The following is a 12,809-nucleotide window of genomic DNA, read 5'->3' as shown; positions in this document are numbered from 1 at the left end:
TTTTAAGTCCGTGTCATCGGCCAGCATTTCACCTGTTATATATTGGGATTAGAAGAGTAACTTTCTATTTCTTATGAACTTGCCTGTGGTCATGCTAAGGACAATGCCCAGCATTAGAACGGCAAATAGGAAAACTTTCATCATTGGAACTTGGTTGCTTGGTGAGCTGCTTCTGCTTCTGATGCCCTCTGCAGTCGCAACCTCAACTATTTATACCCGCTCTGTAGGGCACCTTTCATTAACTACTAATGGGGGGACAAAACACTTGGACACTAAATGCCCAGCTTTCAATTAAGAACGTCATTTATTTGTCGCTTTGTTTGGCAGCCGCAATGAATAACGCCATTACTAAATAATATAGTAAACAAAACAAAAAACAATAGAACAAGATTATGAACAGGGCATTTTGTACAATGGAGGAGCTTCTATATAATTTAACCAAATCATGAAAGGTACACGTACTTAAGATTTTAATTGTAATTGTATATTATTGAATTAAACTAAATTGGTTTCTTATTTTTTTCTTTCTTTCTCCGATGCGAATAAGCCATCTCGTCTTGGAAGTATGCATCGTCATTAGGGGGCAAGGCTTTTAAATGTTTGTTAAGTTATGTTAATTATTAACTAAATCGATCGATCAATGTGGTGCCTCACAAACAATAAGGTTCTCATGTGTTTCCGTTGTTATTGCTTTGGCGGGGCTTCAATATCAATTTGCCAGTGTGTGGCTCCAGATCGAGGGCAAAGTCTGTGAGCACAGTGCGTGTGCGCGACGTGATTATCTGTGGCGCGACCACCAGCTTCTGAATGCCCAGTATGAAGAGCACAATCAACGTGACTGTGGCCACCGTGAAGATCGGATGTATCCATAATGATTCCGTCAATGGCACAACTGTAGTCCGAGGATCTTTGAGCCAATACCAAGCGCTTATTGCCGTGCACACTGATAATGCGGATAGTATAACTGCAATTGTGATAAGATACGCATTAGTACATTGGTTAGTTATGCGGCATTTTAATTCTTACGACGCCAGCGGAGCGTGGATGGCCTGTAGGATGAAACCACTTCGGTGAGTCGCCGCTCGAATGCCTTTAGATCTTCACAAGCTGATGGTTCCATCGCGCCAATTTCCTCGATGCTCGTGGCTGTCTTGATGTGTTGAAAATTGTCCAGCTTATATGTGTAATTTTTGCCTTATTTTGATAAGATTTCACATTTGATTTGTTTTTGTTTCCTATTTTGATTAGAGGTGGAAAGACATCGGAAGCACTATCGATGTATCGATATTTTTGAAAAACATCGATTGAATACCGAAAAATACTTAGAATTCTGTACAACGTAACGTAAATAATTAACGTAATCTATAGCGCTTGCGTTAAAGAACAGCTGTTCAACTACATTATCTTTGCGACGGTTTTCAGCACTATAATGCCTATGAGCATTTTTAAACACTGCCGCGAGTCCGCCAGAAAAAATTGTGCTGTGCGAAAGAATTTAATTAAATAATATGAGTAGCAAGGAATGGAAACGTGTAGTGAAGTTAGAATACATGAAAATCCGACAGCAAAAGCGCTACAAACGTGCCGATGAAATCAAAGAGGCCTGGATAAAGAATTGGTAAATAAAATCAAACACAGACAGCCAGCCACGCAAATTGCCGCCTCATTGTTTGGCATTTTTTTTTATGTCTCTTTCGCACTTCGCAGGGATGAGCATAATCACAATGTACAGGATTTATATTGCGAGTCGAAAGTATGGCAGGCCAAACCATATGATCCTCCCCACGTAGATTGCGTGAAACGGGCCGAAGTCACGAGCTACAATGGCGCTACAAGTGGCCCTCAACGTGTTCCCATCTGCGTGATTAATGCAGTCACTCCGATTCCCACGATGTATACTTGGGCGCCTACGCAGCAGAATTTTATGGTGGAGGACGAAACAGTGTTACACAATATTCCTTACATGGGCGACGAAGTGCTCGACAAGGATGGCAAGTTCATTGAGGAATTGATCAAGAATTATGATGGCAAAGTGCATGGTGACAAGGATCCGTCGTTTATGGATGATGCCATATTTGTGGAGCTGGTGCATGCTCTGATGCGTTCGCATAGCAAAGAGCTCGAGGAAACTGTAGTCACTGCAACTGCAGTTAAATCAGAGTCTCCTACAATCAGCAAAGCTAAAGAGGATGATGAGAAGAAGGAAACGTCTGCGATTGAAGAATCCTCGGCTGAAACTGCATCTACTAATCTTGTGGACACCAAGAAAGATATGTTGGTCACTGAGACGACTGTCAACGACGGCGACACCAAACCCAAAGTAGAGGATGTCAAGGAGAAATTGCCATTTCCGGCACCCATCATATTTCAAGCAATTAGCGCCAACTTTCCGGATAAGGGTACTGCTCAAGAGTTAAAAGAGAAGTGAGTTATTTTAAATATTGAAAATGTTTGCTAAAGCAATAAATTGACATCCTTTAGGTATATTGAACTCACGGAACATCAGGACCCAGAAAGGCCACAAGAATGCACGCCCAACATTGATGGCATTAAGGCGGAGAGTGTCTCCCGTGAACGTACAATGCATTCCTTCCATACGCTGTTCTGTCGACGCTGCTTTAAATACGATTGTTTTCTGCATCGTAAGTAGATCTCTAGTTTTTTGTGGGACATAGCGTCCAGTCTGGGTTGTTTACTCTTTAATAACTTTATCGTTTTGTTTTTTGCTTTTTCTCTTTATTTGGAAATTTATTGCAAAACAATTTCTATTGTCCAAAACAAACACAAAAACAAATACCTCTTAAAAATGTTGTATTAAAATAACTGCAATTTAGGTCACCATGTACAGGGTGAGTCGTTGTTGTAGTTGTTGTTATCGATAACCACACGCACACACACTCATGCTGCCGCCGTCCAGGCCCCAACAAAATGTCGCCATGCTCCCCCACATCATCATCAATCTCTTTTTCTCTCGATCGCTATTTTAATGTATAACTTATGCTATAAAATAACTGAATGTTTGTGGAAAATTGGCAAAACAAAAATATGTCTTGACTCAAAATTGTTTCTTGGTGTTTTCACCTCATTTCGTGCGGCTTTTGGCCTTCAACATCCATGTTGCATCCACTGTTAAGTAACGTATCTGCCTCATTCTCTCTAACCTTTCCTTCCCACCGCGTGCGTCTCATAGTCATGCTTATCGGAATTCGCTTTGAAATTGAGTTTTACTGTAATTTCCCACTCTACCTTCGCAGGTCTACAAGGACATGCGGGACCCAATCTACAGAAGCGTCGTTATCCGGAGCTTAAGACCTTCGCCGAGCCCTGCAGCAATTCATGCTACATGCTGATTGTAAGAACACATTCATTAGAGGCTATCAACATGTTACAAATTGTTGTATCTATTGCAGGACGGCATGAAGGAGAAGTTAGCAGCAGACAGCAAAACGCCGCCTATTGATTCGTGTAACGAGGCAAGCTCGGAGGACAGCAACGATAGCAACAGTCAGTTTAGCAACAAGGATTTTAACCATGAAAATGGCAAGGACAACGGAATTGCTGTCAATAGTGCGGAGATCAACTCCATTATGGGTGAGCAACTGCTTAGCAACTGAGAAGGTTTTTATATAAAGTTTTTATTTTTTCTATTTGATCCAGCCGGCATGATGAACATCACAAGTACGCAGTGCGTCTGGACTGGCGCCGATCAGGCGCTCTTTCGTGTCCTGCACAAGGTGTATCTGAAGAACTACTGCGCTGTCGCCCACAATATGCTCACAAAGACTTGTCGCCAGGTCTATGAGTTCGCCCAGAAGGAGGCAGCCGAGTTTAGTTTCGAAGACTTGCGCCAGGACTTTACGCCGCCCCGCAAGAAGAAGAAGAAGCAGCGTCTTTGGTCGCTGCACTGTCGCAAGATCCAACTGAAAAAGGACTCGTCCTCCAATCACGTCTACAATTACACGCCCTGCGATCATGCCGGTCCCTGCGACATGAACTGCTCGTGTATCCAGACGCAGAACTTTTGCGAGAAGTTCTGCAATTGCAGCAGTGATTGTCAAAATCGTTTCCCTGGTTGCCGCTGCAAGGCGCAGTGCAACACCAAACAATGTCCTTGCTACTTGGCTGTGCGAGAGTGTGATCCGGATTTGTGTCAGGCGTGCGGCGCCGATCAATTCAAGCTCACCAAAATAACATGCAAGAATGTGTGCGTGCAGCGTGGATTACGTGAGTGTCTTCTACTTTATATGGTAGTCATTGTAATGTGCAATAATTTTGTTTCAACTTACAGACAAGCATCTGCTGATGGCACCCTCGGACATTGCAGGCTGGGGCATATTCCTCAAGGAGGGCGCACAAAAGAATGAATTCATATCAGAGTATTGCGGCGAGATCATATCACAGGATGAGGCCGATCGTCGTGGCAAGGTGTACGACAAATACATGTGCTCATTTCTGTTCAATTTGAACAACGATTTCGTTGTGGATGCCACGCGAAAAGGCAACAAAATTCGCTTTGCCAATCATTCCATTAATCCCAACTGCTATGCCAAGGTTATGATGGTAACCGGGGATCATCGCATTGGCATATTTGCCAAGCGTGCTATTCAGCCAGGCGAGGAGCTCTTCTTCGATTACAGATACGGACCCACCGAACAGTTGAAATTCGTGGGCATAGAGCGTGAGATGGAAATCGTTTAATTTACTCAACTATATTTATCACTTATGCTACGCTATGTGGGAATCGTCTGCGCAAACTACACACTGCATTACACAGACTTTGCCACATTGGCTATAATTGGCTTAGGACGAGATTTAAAGATCAGCTTCTTTGTGCAAATAGCACGCACTGTATACTCGGTTCGTTGGCGACTCTTGTGCTCCAGGGCCACGGTATCATCAAGCAAGGTCCGCTCAGCTCCAGCGGTGGCATTCAACGTGCTAGCATCAAGCGTTACATTTGTGGCATTCAACAATTGCTGTCCCTCATTTGTCTTTGACTTCTCCAGCACCGCAAAAGGTTTGTCCAGCTTCTGTTCACGTCCTTGCAAAATGTGATGGCCTATTATTAGAATCTAAAAGTAGTAGCATCGTTTCATATATGCTTATGCATGTATTTGACTTTAATAAGGTGCACAACTTACGGGTTGTCCGTATTTGTTGTAATATAAGTCCCCTATAAATTGATCGTGCATACTTTGATTGGTGCGCACCTCTAAATCGCCCTGCAGCTCGATGATCGCCCACTCGCCAGTGCCAGCGCTATGACTGCAAAGAACATGAAAGTAATCAATTAAATAATTTTTGAGAAATATAGATTATATATAATACATGATTTTAACAATAAACAATTTTCTTAAAAATTACAAGTGTTGGATCCTTAGATGACCCCAATATTTTTTGATGCCAATCGATAGAGTTGGTCCTTGCGAGCATTGCAATACAAGTCCTTTGAAAATACGGCATGATATGACCAAGATATAACTTGTTTTTGAAAAACAACCCCCTCGTGCACCCTCAAAGTATGCTACAAAACATGTAATTTTCACCTGAAATTTTTCAAAGGGTCAAGTATAGAAAAATGGTAAAAAATGCCAAGAATCCACTGTATCTCGGACATTTGAAGGACGATCGTGATGTCCTTTGGCACAAGTATTATCCTTTGGAAGGCAAACTGATTGGTGCACTCAAAAGGACGAATATCCTTGCAGGACCTGAGATAAAATGACCTTTTTGTATACAGAAAAGTTCGTATATCTCAGTCATATCCTGTCTGATCCTTGCGGGTCCTATGTCAAACGGAGTCATTCAATGAGATCTACCCTCATGCCAAAGGACATTCTAATCGTCCTTGAGGTTCTTCAGTTATCCTGCACTTTACGATTTTCGCATGTTTTCTTTGGTCCTCGGACTGAAAAATTTCAAGTGTTGGATCCTTAGATGACCCCAATTTTTTTTGATGCCAATCGATAGAGTTAGTCTTTGCGATCCTTATAATACAACTCCTTTGAAAATGCGGCAGGATATGGCGGAGATATTGCTTGTTTTTGAAAAACAACCCCCTCGTGCACCCTCAAAGTATGCTACAAAACATGTAATTTTCACCTGAAATTTTTCAAAGGGTCAAGTATAGAAAAATGGTAAAAAATGCCAAGAATCCACTGTATCTCGGACATTTGAAGGACGATCGTGATGTCCTTTGGCACAAGTATTATCCTTTGGAAGGCAAACTGATTGGTGCTCTCAAAAGGACGAATATCCTTGCAGGACCTGAGATAAAATGACCTTTTTGTATACAGAAAATTTCGTATATCTCAGTCATATCCTGTCTGATCCTTGCGGGTCTTGTGTCAAACGGAGTCCTTTGATGAGATCTACCGTCATGCCAAAGGACATTCCAATCGTCCTTGTGGTTCTCCAGTTATCCTGCACTTTACGATTTTCGCATGTTTTCTTTGGCCCTAGGACTGAAAAATTTCAAGTGTTGGATCCTTAGATGACCACAATTTTTTTTGATACCAATCTATAGAGTTGGTCCTTGCGAGCATTGCAATACAAGTCCTTTGAAAATGCGGCAGGATATGACCGAGATATAGCTTGTTTTTTAAACACGACCCCCTCGTGCACCCTCAAAGTATGCTACAAAAAATCTTTATTTTTTGTTAGGCGCCAAATTCAAATTTGGATGCGCTTAACCTGATGCACCAGGCCAACAGAAATGAGCAGAAAGTGGATATTTGGTTTCAGTCACTTGTGTCATTTTTGGTTTGTGGCAGGATCGCGGAAATTATGCGAACTTAATTTTGGGGCATTTATCAAACGCAACAGGAAATCGATGCTAATCCGCATTAAAACAAATCTCTTGTCACTGACATACTTTTATTCGACTGAGCAAAGGATACAAAAATGGATGCGCTTAACCTCTAAACTTCTTGAACAATGGATGTACGCTGCCGACGTTCTTGCGACGATGCTCATAGTAGATGGCATCATCGCCGCCAGACATGGAGCTAAGTGCACCAGGACGTCTGGTGGTGCCAGAGCCACCTGGACGATAACCCGGCTCGCCAGGCATCTTTTCGTCCTCGCAGTCCAAGTCGGAGGCGGACAACACCAGTTGCAGCAACTGGCCCTGTTCCTCCTGTGTTCCGTACATTAGATCCGCCTCGGTATCCATGCCCTTGAGATGTGTGATAACCTTGTAGCTGTAGCCCTGATTGACAAGGAAACGCTGTCGCTTGCGGGAATAGCTCATCTCCATGGTGTCCTGTGAGACGAGTGTGTAAAAGAAGGCATTATACTCCTCAGCAATGGCGCCTTTTTTGGCACGCAGAATACGGCCCAAACGCTGGGCTTCCTGACGACGCGAACCGCCATGCGACGAAATCTGAATCAATACATTTGCCTCTGGCAAATCGAAACTTGTGTCGGCCACTTTGGAGACAAAGATTGTGTTGACCTACAAAAGTAGAGAGTCAGATAAGTGGAACATTTGAGTTAAGCAGCTAGTAAATTACCTTGGAATTGAACTTGAAATTCTGCAAAATTTGAATACGTTCATTTTGGGATGTGGGACCATAGATGAAGGGTTTGTTCATCTTGATGGCGTAGTGCTTTAGTGCAAACACATTGTCCGAGAAAACAATGGTCTTGTCGCCACGCTGCTCATGGTATTTGATCAGAAACTGGCAGCTGCGAAACTTCGAAGGGTTCATCACATACAACAGCATTTTTTTCGATGTCTTGGTGGTCAGATACTCGCGGTAGAACTCTGGCGACATGGGACACCACACCTCGGCGCACTGGACCCGCGCAATGAAGCCCTTCTTTTGTAGCTCCAACCAATTGGCCTCATACAGCTTGGGACCAATCAGGAAATTTAGATCCGCAATTTTGTCATCCTCACGCAACAATGTCGCAGTCAAGCCAAGCTTGCAATGCGACTGTACAATGGTCAGGACGCGTCGGAACATCTTGGCGGGAATTGTGTGTACTTCGTCGAGCACCATGATGCCCCACTCCTGCTCCTGAAGCCAACGCATGGTTTGCTCTGCCTCCCAGGAACGTTTCTGTGTGTGCGTTATCATAGAGTATGTGGTCACCAGTATGCCGCAGCCCATGGGCTTGTCCTTGGCCTCAGAAGTGAAACGACAAATCATGCTGTCATCTGCCGTGGACCACATCTTGAACTGTTGCTTCCATTGCTCCACCGAGACGCCGCTGTTGCACAGTACCAAAGCACGCTTGCGCACTGTGCAGCAGGCAGTGACACCCACAAGAGATTTTCCAGCACCGCAAGGCAACACAATGACACCAGAGCGGGCGCGACCATTGCCAAACATCTTGCGCAGACTCTTCTCCTGATATGGACGCAGCACAGCGGCTGGCTTGAGGTCAATGTTGATGTCCGGATTGTTGGTATCATTGCGAAAATCGTATTCAGCAAGCAGCGGATGCTCGATTTCGATGCAACGCTTTTGTATCACTTCTATCTTTTCTTGGGCCACTTCAAATGAAACTGTTTTGAGATTGGCCTCGTCTTCATCCTCCTCCTCCTTATCGATTTTCTCGTAGAAGTCTGTAATGTCATCGGGTATGGCAACTGCACCTTCTGTCGTTGCTGCTCCTGCGGCACTGGAAGTGCTGGCTCCCGCATCCTCGGGCTTGTCGCTAGCTGGTGGCAACTTGGTGCCGAATTGTGTGATGGCCTTGCCATCCATTGTGCCCTGAATAAAGCCATCTCCTTCGCCCTCGCCTTCGCTCCGTATTAAGCGACATTTCTGGATGACCGGATCTTTGAGCAGCTTTTGCAGCACTTCCGGATGTGGCGACTCAATAAAGTATTTATTGTGCTTGAGCACAAGTTTCACCTTGCCGTAGGAGAGCGTACAGAGACGTATAAACTCCAAGATACCCTCAGGAATGCTCGTCTTGCTCAAGCGTTTCAGATACTCAACGATGTCGTGGGTTTGGAGGCCTACAGACACCGCAGCATACAGACTGTAGGCGGTTAGCTTGTACTCGTGTATATGCTCCGGTCGACACACTGGCTCCGAGATGGCAATGAGAAAGTCATGGGCATGCTTGTATACCGGTGAGAAGGACTCGAGAAACACATGTCCATTGGGCGCCACCCACAATGGGCGATTTCCGTGATCGGGACGAAGTTGCATCTGTGCACGATAATCTTTCGCGCCGTACTCATCGGTGTTGATATTCTCGTCGTTGGTCTCCGCGTTTTTGGACGCTGCACCCGGCACACCGTCCGATTCGCTGGCATTGTCCATACTGTCATTGTCATCCACCAGTTGCGTGTAGGCATCGTCTTCAGCGCTGCGCTTCTTGGCTGTTTTGTTGGAAATTGCCTTTAAGTCTTAGCAGGCAATACACTAAGTTAATACTTACCAAATTTATCACTGCCGCTGCGATCCTTTTTTGATTTCTTTGGCGGACCCATTTTGTGCACGTCCGCTTCGGCGAAACTTTGTTTCAGCTATGCGCACAAACAGCTGATTACACAGTGTTGTGAAATACAACAAATCACAATCAAGAAAAGGCGCGAATAATGACGACAATGGTACAAGCTTCAGCTCGATTTTACATTATTTTTACTAAATAACTTTAATAAATGCAGTACTACTTACGTTTTTACAATGATGGGCATGCTTTTGATTACAGAAATGTACTGAAATCTACTGTTTTTAGAACCTTGTAAACACTTTATCACGTATGTATGTAGATGAGCAACGACGTGACCACACCGACTGCGCTGAAAATACCGATAACGCCAAAAAGTAAATACCATAAAATACCATATGAATTCGTAAATAATATACTAAAAAATATAAAAATATATAACAACAAATATACTAAAAAGAAATCTACCTTTTATTTAACAGATATGTTGGAGTGTGTTTAAAAATGTGTGATTTAACCTTAAGATAGTGAGACACCCATAATAGTTATTGGTATATACATTTCTAAAATTCTTACAAATATTACTACTTTGACGAAGAGTTGCCACATCAATATATAAAGATTAGATGTTACCATATTCAATTAAAATTTTACTCAACCGTCATTTTTTTTAAATTGCTTGCGTAATGTCCGCCGGATAGAATTTTATTTACTTTTGTTAGAAATTTAGTACTCAAATCTTCGAAGCCTTGTTCTAGTACTCACCTTTATTACTGAAATATAACAATAAATTCACTATTGGACCTTGAAAAATGTCAGCAACCAAGAAGAACAAGAAATCATCAACTAAAAAGAAAATCTTGAAAAGAGAATCCATTGTTGCAAAATTCTTTGAAAATAATCTAGGAAGAATATGTCTTATCATTGCAATATTCGATCTCGCCCATGCGCTCTTCTTCGTACTTCAAGCGACTATTTCATTGGTTACAAGCGTCAGTATTTCTACTAGTTAAATATTTATAAGCTTTTTCTGATATCTTAACCAGCAGTTCAACTTATATACATCATTGGCGCTCTTGGGAACTATATTCTGGGTGCTAATCGTCATACTGCTGATTGTGGGGCTTAGTAAGGTTCGTATAGAATTTTATAAGTTCTCTAAATGAAAAATTTAAAAGAAATATTTTGGAATATAGCGTCGACCCGTCTTGGTTAAAGCCTGGCTTATTTTCTCTATAGCTGGTTTCATTGCGGATACTCTCTTCCTAATTTGGGGAATTGTTTCCTCAGTGTCCATAGACTGGGATCATTTAAGGGAGTTTTCTATTATTTTTATTGGAATATGTACGTCAGACGTAACTTCCGATTTGTCTACTCTTTTAACAACACTTCAATTGCAGTTATCGAGAGTTTGTGCATATATCTTGTCTATAGATATTACTTGGTTATGGATCCCTGTCGTATAGTTTATGAACCGGAAAAAGGATCAAAAAGGCAGAGAAAGAAATATCTGAATGCAAAGGAATGCCGAGGTAGTAAAAATGAATATAAGATATACAAGTATAATCATGAAAGAAAGTATCTTAAAACGCTTCATCTTTGCAGAGAGCCAGAGGTCAGCCAGAAAGAGCAGCAAGAAGTCGGAGAAGTCAAAGAAAAATAAACCAGTGAAGAAGAAAAAATAAACTTTTCATAATTTATAGGGTCATAGTTGTTTATAAATATTGTGGATTTCAATTTATGCTAGTAAGCATCTCTAGCTACTTCAAATATATTTTAATTATTATCTGAAAAAAACAGCACATTAAATTATATTAACATGGACAATCTGGTTAAGTCGGAAAGCATTTCTCTTAAAGAGCATATTTTTACTCCGATTTGTAGTCACCTATTAAAAATTTGTTATTCCATTGCTGTAATCGATTTAATTCAATCCTTATACTTTCTGGTACAGTCATTTATTTTGTTGGCAGCTAATGTTTGTATTATTTATATTAGTTTTTTTCGTGTTCGCTTATAACTAATCGTGCAGGTAAATTTGTATTCAATCATTGCATTTCTGGGCTCTATATTTTGGATATTTATGGTTGGACTACTTTTTATGGGTCTTTGGAAGGTTTGCATAAACAATATAAGTATTGAAGTGGATTAACAAAATATTGCTATACAGAGTCGTCTACCATTTATAATTGCTTGGTTGTGTTTTTCGATTGTTGGAGTTATTCTGGACGTATTTTTCTTTATTTGGACAATTTCCATTTCAGACTATATAACATGGATGAAAATTATACAGTTTACGTTTCTCTATGTTGGCATTGGTAAAATGAATATTATATTTTTAATATAACAAAATTAACGCAATGACCTGATATTGCAGTAATTGAATGGCTTTGTATTTACATGGTTTATAAATATTGTTTGAGTATGAAATCTACGTCAACCATCAATGTACCCGAGGATGGCCATATCCGTGGATCTCAACTAAATCGATCAAGTGAGCTGTTGTCTATTGATCAGTCACGAAGAGGAAAATCAATGTCGAGTAAATTAGAGTCCATTGATCAGATTGAGAAAACACGTTTAAGTAAAACTGAATCAATTGCGGAGCCCGAGCAAGGCAAAGAGTAAGGTTTTAATCCTTCTAAAGAGAATAATTCAAATAATTTCATTTTTCAGTCAAAGAAATAGCCAATTGGAAACATCTGATAAATCAGGTCGTGCTTCGAAATCACAAAAACCAAAAGAAAAGGATATAAACCAGTCGAAGAAAAACGACAAAGCCATAAAACGTAAAAGGAAACAAAAAACAGATAATGAAAACAAGAAAAGCAGAACTTCAAAAAAATGAAAACCAAATATTTAGATTATATTTTACGTTTATCTGCCAACATTTATAAGAAAATATGTTTAAATAAAAAGACAGAAAATTCCCAATGGCATTTGCAGGCCATTTCAATTTACGGACTAACGCCAATGCCAAAAATCAATCCGCATCCACCAGCACAAACAATAATAATAATTGAGTTAGATAGTTTTTTCGTTTTTTCGTATGCTGCTTGTCCTGGTGAACTGCGACTTGGGAAAGTCACGTTGTCAATGGGGCAAAATCTAATCTCCAAGCGACGATGAGGCGGCAGCTGACAAAACAAATGCCGTAAATGAAAGATGGCCAAAGGACAGGGCACTTGTCGCCAGTATGCGCAGCCTACGGACAGTGGGATGAATGTCGGAAAGCATGTATTACAAATGTATGTCAGTGTAATATAAATATTTCATTTGGTATAGTCGTATTTAAGGGAGATGCACCCCACTGTGCAGCCGCTTGGCAATCAAACGGCATTGATTAACAAGCAGCATGAGCATTGACCATAACCAACAACCTCTCCACTTGGGCC

General features: G+C 41.4%; 6 protein-coding genes across 9 annotated transcripts; 3 read left to right on the top strand and 3 right to left on the bottom strand.

The window, feature by feature from the left end:
- Positions 1-404: 404 nt before the first annotated feature.
- Positions 405-1,502, bottom strand: LOC132793458 (nuclear envelope phosphatase-regulatory subunit 1 homolog). The gene is made up of 2 exons (XM_060803388.1): positions 1,027-1,502; positions 405-964 (listed from the first exon to the last, which is right to left on the bottom strand). The coding sequence occupies exons 1-2, from the start codon at positions 1,118-1,120 to the stop codon at positions 669-671; spliced, it is 390 nt and encodes a 129-aa protein (XP_060659371.1). The 5' UTR covers positions 1,121-1,502; the 3' UTR covers positions 405-668.
- Positions 1,503-1,508: 6 nt separating this feature from the next.
- On the top strand, positions 1,509-4,698 carry LOC132793453 (histone-lysine N-methyltransferase E(z)). Of its 2 annotated transcripts, XM_060803380.1 has the most exons (8): positions 1,509-1,618; positions 1,708-2,424; positions 2,482-2,642; positions 2,835-2,849; positions 3,255-3,352; positions 3,411-3,591; positions 3,658-4,224; positions 4,289-4,698. In XM_060803380.1, the coding sequence occupies exons 1-8, from the start codon at positions 1,509-1,511 to the stop codon at positions 4,696-4,698; spliced, it is 2,259 nt and encodes a 752-aa protein (XP_060659363.1). The 2 variants fall into 2 exon arrangements, with proteins under 2 accessions (XP_060659363.1, XP_060659364.1); XM_060803381.1 differs by lacking the exon at positions 2,835-2,849.
- A 68-nt stretch (positions 4,699-4,766) lies between these two features.
- On the bottom strand, positions 4,767-9,747 carry LOC132793457 (chromosome transmission fidelity protein 8 homolog). Its single transcript, XM_060803387.1, has 3 exons — positions 9,642-9,747; positions 5,142-5,265; positions 4,767-5,072 (listed from the first exon to the last, which is right to left on the bottom strand). Exons 1-3 carry the CDS (start codon positions 9,659-9,661, stop codon positions 4,767-4,769), a joined length of 450 nt encoding a protein of 149 aa, XP_060659370.1. The 5' UTR covers positions 9,662-9,747.
- LOC132793452 (general transcription and DNA repair factor IIH helicase subunit XPB) lies at positions 6,850-9,700 on the bottom strand. Its single transcript, XM_060803379.1, has 4 exons — positions 9,642-9,700; positions 9,403-9,581; positions 7,515-9,343; positions 6,850-7,456 (listed from the first exon to the last, which is right to left on the bottom strand). Exons 2-4 carry the CDS (start codon positions 9,452-9,454, stop codon positions 6,914-6,916), a joined length of 2,424 nt encoding a protein of 807 aa, XP_060659362.1. The 5' UTR covers positions 9,455-9,581; positions 9,642-9,700; the 3' UTR covers positions 6,850-6,913.
- A 359-nt stretch (positions 9,748-10,106) lies between the features above and the next one.
- On the top strand, positions 10,107-11,136 carry LOC132789911 (uncharacterized). Its single transcript, XM_060798244.1, has 5 exons — positions 10,107-10,406; positions 10,464-10,547; positions 10,611-10,758; positions 10,815-10,946; positions 11,020-11,136. Exons 1-5 carry the CDS (start codon positions 10,227-10,229, stop codon positions 11,097-11,099), a joined length of 624 nt encoding a protein of 207 aa, XP_060654227.1. The 5' UTR covers positions 10,107-10,226; the 3' UTR covers positions 11,100-11,136.
- A 6-nt stretch (positions 11,137-11,142) lies between these two features.
- Positions 11,143-12,345, top strand: LOC132789910 (uncharacterized). Of its 3 annotated transcripts, XM_060798241.1 has the most exons (6): positions 11,143-11,160; positions 11,215-11,392; positions 11,447-11,530; positions 11,585-11,732; positions 11,792-12,038; positions 12,091-12,345. In XM_060798241.1, the coding sequence occupies exons 2-6, from the start codon at positions 11,234-11,236 to the stop codon at positions 12,260-12,262; spliced, it is 810 nt and encodes a 269-aa protein (XP_060654224.1). In that variant the 5' UTR covers positions 11,143-11,160; positions 11,215-11,233; the 3' UTR covers positions 12,263-12,345. The 3 variants fall into 3 exon arrangements, with proteins under 3 accessions (XP_060654224.1, XP_060654226.1, XP_060654225.1); XM_060798243.1 differs by lacking the exon at positions 11,215-11,392 and having other exon boundaries at positions 12,091-12,343; XM_060798242.1 differs by lacking the exon at positions 11,143-11,160 and having other exon boundaries at positions 11,167-11,362.
- Positions 12,346-12,809: the final 464 nt, after the last annotated feature.

Source organism: Drosophila nasuta, chromosome 3 (assembly GCF_023558535.2).
Source record: "Drosophila nasuta strain 15112-1781.00 chromosome 3, ASM2355853v1, whole genome shotgun sequence".
NCBI lineage: Eukaryota > Metazoa > Arthropoda > Insecta > Diptera > Drosophilidae > Drosophila > Drosophila nasuta.
Note: the sequence above shows the minus strand (reverse complement) of the source record. Positions and strands in the feature narration are given on the sequence as shown.

What these genes read in the sequence shown, in the direction of transcription:
- LOC132789911 (XM_060798244.1), top strand. Translation starts at nt 10,227, where the DNA reads ATGTCAGCAACCAAGAAGAACAAGAAATCATCAACTAAAAAGAAAATC. An exon ending in TGATTGTGGGGCTTAGTAAG is followed by an intron (nt 10,548 to 10,610) that starts GTTCGTATAGAA and finishes TTTGGAATATAG; the next exon opens with CGTCGACCCGTCTTGGTTAA. An exon ending in GAATGCAAAGGAATGCCGAG is followed by an intron (nt 10,947 to 11,019) that starts GTAGTAAAAATG and finishes TCATCTTTGCAG; the next exon opens with AGAGCCAGAGGTCAGCCAGA.
- LOC132793453 (XM_060803380.1), top strand. Translation starts at nt 1,509, where the DNA reads ATGAGTAGCAAGGAATGGAAACGTGTAGTGAAGTTAGAATACATGAAA. An exon ending in ATTCATGCTACATGCTGATT is followed by an intron (nt 3,353 to 3,410) that starts GTAAGAACACAT and finishes TATCTATTGCAG; the next exon opens with GACGGCATGAAGGAGAAGTT. An exon ending in GTGCGTGCAGCGTGGATTAC is followed by an intron (nt 4,225 to 4,288) that starts GTGAGTGTCTTC and finishes TTCAACTTACAG; the next exon opens with ACAAGCATCTGCTGATGGCA.
- LOC132793452 (XM_060803379.1), bottom strand. Translation starts at nt 9,454, where the DNA reads ATGGGTCCGCCAAAGAAATCAAAAAAGGATCGCAGCGGCAGTGATAAA. An exon ending in CAGCGGCAGTGATAAATTTG is followed by an intron (nt 9,344 to 9,402) that starts GTAAGTATTAAC and finishes CCAACAAAACAG; the next exon opens with CCAAGAAGCGCAGCGCTGAA. An exon ending in ATTTCAAGTTCAATTCCAAG is followed by an intron (nt 7,457 to 7,514) that starts GTAATTTACTAG and finishes CTACTTTTGTAG; the next exon opens with GTCAACACAATCTTTGTCTC.
- LOC132793457 (XM_060803387.1), bottom strand. Translation starts at nt 9,661, where the DNA reads ATGCCCATCATTGTAAAAAC. An exon ending in ATGCCCATCATTGTAAAAAC is followed by an intron (nt 5,266 to 9,641) that starts GTAAGTAGTACT and finishes TGTTCTTTGCAG; the next exon opens with TCATAGCGCTGGCACTGGCG. An exon ending in ACAACAAATACGGACAACCC is followed by an intron (nt 5,073 to 5,141) that starts GTAAGTTGTGCA and finishes TACTACTTTTAG; the next exon opens with ATTCTAATAATAGGCCATCA.
- LOC132793458 (XM_060803388.1), bottom strand. Translation starts at nt 1,120, where the DNA reads ATGGAACCATCAGCTTGTGAAGATCTAAAGGCATTCGAGCGGCGACTC. An exon ending in ATCCACGCTCCGCTGGCGTC is followed by an intron (nt 965 to 1,026) that starts GTAAGAATTAAA and finishes TCACAATTGCAG; the next exon opens with TTATACTATCCGCATTATCA.
- LOC132789910 (XM_060798241.1), top strand. Translation starts at nt 11,234, where the DNA reads ATGGACAATCTGGTTAAGTCGGAAAGCATTTCTCTTAAAGAGCATATT. An exon ending in TTTTTATGGGTCTTTGGAAG is followed by an intron (nt 11,531 to 11,584) that starts GTTTGCATAAAC and finishes ATTGCTATACAG; the next exon opens with AGTCGTCTACCATTTATAAT. An exon ending in GAGCCCGAGCAAGGCAAAGA is followed by an intron (nt 12,039 to 12,090) that starts GTAAGGTTTTAA and finishes TTCATTTTTCAG; the next exon opens with TCAAAGAAATAGCCAATTGG.